The sequence below is a fragment of the Cucumis sativus genome, chromosome 5 (assembly GCF_000004075.3).
Source record: "Cucumis sativus cultivar 9930 chromosome 5, Cucumber_9930_V3, whole genome shotgun sequence".
Classification (NCBI taxonomy): Eukaryota; Viridiplantae; Streptophyta; class Magnoliopsida; order Cucurbitales; family Cucurbitaceae; genus Cucumis; species Cucumis sativus.
The window spans coordinates 24,411,965-24,421,591 of record NC_026659.2 but is presented as its reverse complement, the minus strand read 5'-3'; the positions used below and the strand labels follow the sequence as shown (position 1 = coordinate 24,421,591).

Genomic DNA, 9,627 nt, shown 5'->3' with positions numbered 1-9,627 from the left:
GTTATTTTTACTAGAGAGAAATTCCTATACATAATGTTGTTATTATTATATTTTTTTCATTTCAATTATAAGGAAATTCCTATAAAAAAAATAATTTCTACAAAATTTCGAAGATTTTAGAATATATATAATAGTTATTATTATTATTATTATCATCATCATTATTATATTTGGTTTGAACGAAATTTGTTTTTTAAACATTTTTAACCATTTTTTAAAAAATTAGTTTATTGATTTTTTTTTCTTAATTCAAACGAGAAAAATGTCAAAGTATTATTTATTTATGAATCACATTTGAATTTTGAAAATCTTGAACCCTAATTACTTCTCTTCTTGGTTTCATGCAGTATACACAAACAATCTACTTATCTTTTAAATTTTCCTATATTTCAAAATTTTATAGGTATAGATAAACGGTTACCAATCGTATCGTTCCATCCTTTGAAATCGAAGTCGGAAGTTCAATCTCATCTTATGGCTTGGTTTTTAGTAAAGAAAAAAAAAAGAGATTCATTAACATAGAACTACGTTAATTCCTATTTTAAAATTAATTAATTCAAGTTAGAGATATAAGCTGATTTGATTATTTTTAGAGATTATATATTTGAAGGTTAGAGATGAATTTACCTGTTTGATTATGAATTTGGCTATAACATACCTTTTTGGTTACATCATATTATTTATTGAACGTGTAGTTGATAACTTTTATTTATATAAATCATGTAAAAAAGGAAATTACAATGACATTAAATCAATTTTTCTTTTGCAAAGGGAAACAAAAAACCAACACAACATTCTGTGTCAATTTCTTAAACACAAAGAAGATGAAGATCAAACCCTAAATTAAAGCCTTAGTGTTAAATCAAGTTCATGGCTTTCTGTTTCCACATGATGATCCATCTTCAACACCGGTGGCTCGGAACGATTCAGACTCGGTATCGAAGTCGTCCCATCTTCTTCAAATCTTCTCGTTGATTCATTTGCATTTATAGCAGTTGACAATCGAAACCCACCGTTGTGAGCTTGAATTCCCTCCATCTTTAGTCTTTCAAATGCCAATAACTTTGAATTGTTATTGTTATTATTATTATTACTGCTACTACTATTCACCATCACCGGCCGAGAAGCCCAACCACCGTCGACTCCAGCGTGAAACTGTAGCGTAGGAGACCCCAGCCACCGATACGAAGACGGTTTGTGAATCATTGAATCCACTCGTATACCAAGCGATTTCCCAAGCGACGATCCGTAGAGTGGATGAGGCGAGAGGGAGGAATATGGACTGTAGTACGACGCCAAGTACGATGGCCCAGCAACGACATTGGCACCGCTACCGAGTTCCATTCCTTGGCGGCGCTTGGCCATGGCTCTTTCTTGCTTATGTGCATTTTGGTGGCCTCCTAGAGCTTGAGAGGTGGAAAATTCCCTCTTGCAAAAGTTGCATGAAAAAACCCTACCTTTTGAATTTGAAGATAATTCATTTGTTGTATAACCTTGAGAAGAAGATGAATTATTCCCCGCTGTCATTGCCGGTACCGGTGTCACCGTCTCCGCCGCGCCATTATTACCAGAATTCTCATTGTTAGATAGCTTGAGATCCAACAACAGCCGTGAGTTCGACTCCTGCGACTGTCGATCCTCACTGCTGATTTCTTCGGCAACAACCATCTCCATCTTCATCGTCGACAATGGTCTGTCGCTGCCACCGCCGTCCGATGTAGCCGAGATACTTGAAGCTTCAGAAGGGGAAGTTTGTTTATTTTTTCCAGTTTCAGCCATACCCAACCAAAAATAAAAACCTTCAAATCAATCTTTTTTTTACTTTTGGGACTTCTTCTGATTCTTCTTCTTTGTTCTCTCAAAAGTGTGAAAGAAAATTGAAAGAGAGGAATTGGGTTTTATATTTCTGGTTGAAATTAATGCAATGAGATTTGCAATTAAGGAAATAAATCTCGAGTAGAAGTTATTACCATGCAAATAATATTATAAAAGAAGATATGTTTTTTAAATTATTGCTATTATTATTTACTATTTATTATTTATTTTTTGTTCTTCCAAAAGGCATGGAGCTGAGATGAATTATTATTTTAAAAATTCGAACTCTTTTTTTTTTTTTTTTAAATGATAATTTAAAAGTGAGATCAACACATAGAATCTGCCACTAAAGAAAAAGATTGATGAGTTTGATCTGAAAAAGGCATGAGATAAAACAACATCTCATCTCATTGATTAAACTTTCCTAATTAAAAACGATCATGTGGGAGATTTTCATTTTCTTTTTTTTTAGTTTGAATATTTTGTGTTTAATTATGTTCACATTTTGTTAATTATTAGTTATGGAGAGGCATTCAATTTAATTTCCTTACACACGTCAAAAACACACCATATCACTTAATCGGAGTTTAAACTAATAATTATATTAATTTAATCGATAAACTTTGAAAATTTTATCAATTTAAACTTCAAACTAATAGTTACGTCGTATCAATTTAAATTTAGAACTCTTACAAATCCATCAAATTAAACTTCGAATTTACCTAAATACTTCATAACTTGTATCCAAATAAAACATAATGAAGAGTTTAATCAATTAATACAATTGTGTGAAGCTCAACCTAAATTAAAATACTTATAAAAGTTTAGGGTTTAAATTGATTATGTCGATATTTTTCCTAATATTAAAAATTGAATATTTTATTTTGCATACGATTGTTTTATGTATATTATTATTAATTAGTTTATAAAATACTTTAAAGTAATAACATTATTTTTTATGTGCTCTAAAAATCATAATTAATATATATATACCATGTTTCATATATAAATGATTTTTTTTTAATTTCTTGAGTTCTAATTAAATATATATAAAGAGAGAGACCCTAATGAAAGATATCATAATTAAACCTTCCCATGCACAAAAATTTGAAAAAATTTGAACTTTTAAAAATAGCTAGACAAGTCTTAAGCATTAAAATAACAAAATATATTCATAATAATTGTGATCATAATCACAATTACTTGCTGGCTTTCCATTAAATTTTTCTACCCCTTTTTGATTCTATAACTGATCTTTTTGGTCAATTTGATTATTTAACCAAACTTTTATAATGATTCACTTTTGCAGTTACTAAAACTTCTATATGATCCTTAATTAATTAATTTTAAACACAAATTATGATTATTTATATATGTATAAACTTAATTAATAATTAGCCAGTTGTAATGATCTTCAACTTCCCTAATACAAACCTCTCTTTGTTAAGTCCACAGTTTTCATTTTCATAGATTAATATCTTTCATTTTTCTATATATATATATATCTAACTCTACCAACTTTAATAATCACTGTTTTCTATATGTATATTTATATATATTTTGAGTATATCCAAATAACCACGAGTCGAGTAAGTCATTCATGCATCAACTTATTTATTGTGATTGAGATTATCAAAACATTTTATTTGTCATGAGATCGATCTATGGTGATTAATACTTTTTTGTTTATTGAGATCAAGATTATCTTCGCATTATTTTTTAGATGATGAATTATATACGAATTTTAATTTAAGCAAGGTTTAAAATGTCAATGTTATAATTGAGGAAAAAAAATAACGAAAAAACTACGCTTAAAAAGAATAAATAAATATGTAACACTTTTATTCACGATTCTAAATACGGTAATTATTATTTTTATCATGCATTTTGATGTTAGAAACATTTCGTTCTTTTATTCTTGCATAGTATCGATTTTTTCATAGTATAACGAAAATATTGACTTGACCCTTACGTTGACGTTGAATCAATCGACAAGTAGTAGAACATATTTACACAATAAAACTGAAATAAGTTAATTAGATGAGTCTTTTTTTATAGTAATAATTAAATCCATTTTAGGTATATTATAAGAATCATAATACCTAAATTAAAAGGTACAAATTAGGGGTTTTTTTTTGTGTGAATTATTTCCTTTTAGTTAGTTTATACGTCTCCTTCTTCCACTCTAATTATGGAATGTGTTTAAATTAAAGAAAGTTTGATTTGGGTCCAATCATTTTTTTCTTTATTTGATATATATTAAGGTTAGATAATTAATTATGTCAACTTAAATCCAATGTTATTATTGTTTCTATGTACCAATTTTGATAACAATGAATTGAATGACCAAATATGATAAACTTCAAACAAGTTGGTGTTTTGAAACCTAATTTAATATATATAATTATTATTTTTTCTTTGTTTTAAGTACAAAAAGTGAATTAAATATATTTGAATTTTCGACTTTCTATAAAAGAAAAAAAAGGATTATATATGTTAATTACGACTAAGTTACATTCACTTCCACAAATAATTTAAAAATATATATTTTATTGTCCATTTTATCAATTGGAATAATTATGGATTTGGTTTTTGAATTTTAACAATTATAAATTTGGTCAGTGAGTTGTGATATTTCTTTAAACTCTTAGATCAACTATATATATAAAAAAATAATTAAGATTTCTTTAAACAAATTTTATATTTCTATCTCATAAATTAAATTATTTAATTTAAACCTATTGGCAACATAATTAATTTTGGGAATATTATCAATTAAGCACTTTTGAAAATTTTGAAATCGGTTAAACATGAACATCAAAATTTAAAAGCTAAACATGTAATTAATTTAATTGATGAGTTTCAATCAACATCATACATGAAAGAAATTGATTGCAACCCTTCATATAGAAAGAATAGTTCACAACATTTCACAAAAGAGTTGGAAGAGATAAGGATAGGAAAGAATTTTAGTATATAGTAATGAATATGTTAAGTTTATAAACAATACACATTGAAAAATGAGAGTTAGTATATTATAACTTAATTAATAAACAACGACAAGATCATAAATCTATACTTGCTATCTATAATCGTACTCATAAAAAAAATACTAAAATGAAATAAATTTTACGTATTTATTTTATCTTTTTAGATTTTTGAACCAACAATTTTATCCGTAAAATTTGAAATCCCGTTAAAAGGACTTAGGGGCGCTACTAAAAGCAAACTTGAGGAGTAGAATTGTTAAGTTTGACGAGTTAAGAACTCAAATGTAAACTATATCAAACCTCATTTTATATATTACCTTCGATTTTTTATTAATTGATTAATAGGTAAGAATTTCTCAAATCATCTTGAAAAATTGTAAAGGTGTAATTTGTTCGGGACAAGTAGTGTTTATTCCATACATGGGTGTAATGTTGACTAGTCCGATCTAGTTCTAAAAATATATGTCAATGTGAACATCATTCATATTTGAAATATGTAATATAGTAATTATTTCTTTTATTATAACTAGTATTTTCACCACGTGCATCACATGTGATTCTCTTAGCCTTGTTCATTAATGAACGTAGAAAATGTGAAGTTATTAACCAAATTTAATTTCAAAAAGTATAAAAAAAAATACATCATTTAAAAAAAAGTGTAAAAGATTGTATTATTGTTTTTTTGTTAAAATTATTTAATAATGAGTTTATGGAAGAAAAATGTATGCATAACAAATTATTTCAAAAGGAAAGTGGAAAATGGGAAAGGATTAAAATTATTTTAGGTTAATATTTTGAATGTTTAATGTATTCTATAAGATATAATACAACAATTATTTTTTCAAATATAACAAAACATATATTTTTTTTATGAGAAACGATCAAATATAGAATATTTGACAAAATATCTACACCTCATAAAAAATAATTTCGTGACCATATTTTTTCCATTAGTTTCTAAAATTACATTATTTTAGAAAAAAAAAATTATGGATGAAAAATATTTTGTCGTTTTTTTTATATTTTGGAAAAAAATCTATATTTATTATTAAAAATTTATATGGAAATCGTAAAAAATAGAACATTTGATAATCTTTACAATTAATTTTGTCTTTTAATGATTTCATTCAATGGCTGAAAATAATTTATCAATTTTTCTATATTTTAAAAACTTAACGCACTTAACTAATATCTCATATTGTACTAAATAAATAAATTCTTTTTCAACAAGGAAAAGATAAACTAAAAAAATGGAATTATCTATTATGCTCTAGCACATTATATACTAAACTATGCATAGTGATGATGTTTATTTAATTTCACGAGTGAATAGTAATGTTGGTAGATTATTAAAAATTTCAAACTTTTCTAATTCTACAAATTATTAGAATTTATTTTAATATCATAAATTTTGTTATGACTTATTAATAATTATAGGTTAAAACGGTTCAAATTCGAAAACTTTTAAAAAATCTAAAATTAATTAAATTAATTTTTTTTGTTTTTTTAATGAATTTCTTAGAACAAAAATGGAGAAACTCTTTTCATATTTCTAGCTTTACCGGTCCTATTACTTTTAACTATAATTAATAATTAGACTCCAACAAAAGTTACATAATTCGAACACAATAAAAGTGTTAACCACACTTCACCAGCAAGTTTCAAAGATAAAAATCATCGAAAAAAGAATCAAGTCAATAATTCGATTAAAAATGTGGATGTTTCGAAGAAATCTAAAATATGACTATGACATAAATATCGAAGAAAATAAAACAACGAAAGATAATAATGATATCTCAATAAACTGTGTCGTGACAGAAAAAAAAAAGAAGATAGAACCAAACTAATGTAGTTATTGACAACATGTTTGTATATAACGTTGCTTTTGATATTATATTTGAAAATGATGATTCTGAACCAAAATTTGTTGAAGAATGTCAACAGAGAAAATATTGGTCTTTGTAGAAAACAACCATTGATGAAGGATTAAATAAGTAGTCCAAATATCAGAATGTGTCAAACCAATGAGTATTTGTGAAAGAAAAAACGAAAAACAATAAGATCTGAAGATGCATATTCTCCAATGATAGATGCAATCACTTTAATAAATAAAAAGACTTAGGATGCTACTAAAAAGCAAACTTTATGAGTAAAATTGTTAAGTTTGACAACTTAAGACACTCAAATATAAACTAAACCAAACCTCATTTTCACTTTTTAATAATTGATTGATGGATAACAGCTATCCAAATCATCTTGAAAAAATGTAAAAGTGTAATTTGTCGTAATCTGCCAATAGGATTGAAGTGGATACACGACAAGTAATATAGTTGGAAATTATCATTATTCATGTACATACATATACAATAAATATGAAACACTAAGGTGAACATATGTTTGAACAAACAATCACGTCCTTTGCCCCCATTACAATGATGCAAGACGAGGAAGTTTATTCTTTTGTAGATTTTACATATGAAATATCACGATATTATAGATATGTTTGAATGTGACAGTCACATCTTTAATTTACTCATTTCTTGTATAAAGTATGTGATTCAAATCATAGACGTCGATACTACGATCTAACTGTGATATAAGTATGTGTTTATACTGTAGCCATGCCCTTAATAAAATTTTACATCCAATTGTATGTGTTGAATTAGAAAAATCCATATTTTATAGGTAGAATTATTGAATATACAATCTAAGCATAAAAATGGTGTAGAAGTTTAATATTCAAAGCTAAGCATAAAAATGAGATAGAAGTCCCATGTCTCTCATCTCACAATATGAATGAAAAAAATCACGTCCATTTCAAGATCATTAGATACAAAATTAGTACACACAAACTTAGAAAAGTTGAAAGAATTATGTAAGAGCCTCAAGTTGGAAGAAGATCATGATGAAGATTGTTAACTTACAACTTTCCAATCCTATACAACACTTTTGGTTTCGGCTTCTGTTTCCACATTGCCCTTGTATATGTCCATCAGATTTGGAATTTCATCCAAATGCTTAACTATGTATTTCTCCACAAATTCTCTCTCCCTTTCTAAAAGCAACCAAGCAATCTTTTTGTTCTTAAGAAGATTTTTCACCTTCAGAACCTCAATAACTTTGTACCTCGGTTGGAGTCGCTTGTCGACTGAAAATTTGAAGAACTTCGGGTAACAAATTACAGTTCCTGGATCCAGCTTTGCAGTGTTGAAACAGAAATCTGCAACATCCCTCATTTTATCCTCCGAACAACTTAAATAGTTTGGATCTTTCTTAAATGCTGTAAGAATCTCCTTCTCAGACCATCCTAAACTCTTCAAAACATTTATTTTCCTCTTCCACGTTGAATCACTCATTGAAATCCTTGCTAAAACTGCATAAACAAACATGCGAGCCTTTGGTTCAAAGCCTAATTCTTTAACCCTTTTCACTACATCAATCATTCTATCAACCTTATGCATAATAGTTGCAGGCTTATATGCAATCATTCTGGCTATATTCTTAGAAGGTACTCCTTCACTGACCAAAACGTCAACGATGGATTCCAATTCACCCTTATAATTAGAAGTTATAAGCTTTGGAGAACGACAAATAGCAGCAGTTACCTTTTCATCTGGTTCAAGCATTTCCTTTATGAAAAAAAATGACGGTTTCAACTGAAATTCCAAGCTCGTTACAAGAATCGTAGGGCTTTTAAGAATTAGCTTATGAAGTAAAGGACCGACGAACCCGATTTCCTGGAGGAACTCAAATTTAGGCTTCAGATTGGTGGATACTCTGGATTGAAGGATCGAAGGTCGCCTCGAAACCAAATTGGCGATCTGTGGATTCTCGAACCCATATGATTTGAAGAAACCGATAATGGCTTCGTACTGCTGGATGTGTTTTTCATCGAATTGGAGCTTTCGACCTTTGGAAGTAGGAGATTCTGAAGAAAGGGAACATGAATTAGTGAGGAATTGGATGGTAGAAACAGAGGGTGAAGGCAGTGCAGAAGTAGAAATGGTATTGAGAAAACGTTTATGGATGAAATGAAGAAGAAATGTGGAGGAGATTTTGGACATATTGGGATTTGGAATGAAGAAAATGAAGAAAGGGTTGTGGTTAGGGTTCTTTGAGCTCCACGAACATCAACGGTACTGTGGGAAGTGGGAACCGTAAAACCCATTAACGTCTGATTTTGAATTCGTAGCCTACAAATTTGGCCGTTTTTATTATATTTATATAATATAAAATAAATGTGCATTATAAAATTTGAAAATATACTCTCTTTATATATAATACTATATATATATATAATATGACTATTAGCAATTCTTCAAAATAATAAAATATATTTTTTTCAATTAGAATTTTATATTCTTAAGTCCAAATACGGTTTAATTTTAAAATATAAATATATATTTTAATTATTTTAATATTTATTTATAAATTTTTAAAAATTGTAAATTTTACAAAATATTTGGTAAATTCTATCGTTAATAGTCATTGATACGTATCAGTAATAAAATTCAAAATTTTGCTATAACTTGTAAATATTATAATTTATTTTGCTATTTTTAAAATACCCCAATTCTAATTTACACTATCTACTTAACTTTAAATCTTATTCCTATAATTGCAATAGAACTAATTATAAATGAAAAATTGTGAGAAATAGAAAATTTCACCAAATATTTACTAACATATAGATAACTTCTATTAGTGGTTATCATGGATAGAATTCGAAATTTTAATATAGATGGTAAATATTTTAATTTATTCGCTATTTTTAAAAATGACTCATTAAAAATTCTATATTTGTTTATTGATTTTATCAAAT

General features: G+C 27.3%; 2 protein-coding genes across 2 annotated transcripts; both read right to left on the bottom strand.

Annotated features, from left to right (window-relative positions):
- Positions 1-843: 843 nt before the first annotated feature.
- On the bottom strand, positions 844-1,779 carry LOC105435698 (zinc finger protein 3). Its single transcript, XM_011657947.1, has one exon. It carries the CDS (start codon positions 1,777-1,779, stop codon positions 844-846), a length of 936 nt encoding a protein of 311 aa, XP_011656249.1.
- Positions 1,780-7,741: 5,962 nt separating this feature from the next.
- On the bottom strand, positions 7,742-8,869 carry LOC116403948 (transcription termination factor MTERF5, chloroplastic-like). The gene has a single exon (XM_031885898.1). The coding sequence runs from the start codon at positions 8,867-8,869 to the stop codon at positions 7,742-7,744; it is 1,128 nt and encodes a 375-aa protein (XP_031741758.1).
- Between the last annotated feature and the right edge of the window lie 758 nt (positions 8,870-9,627).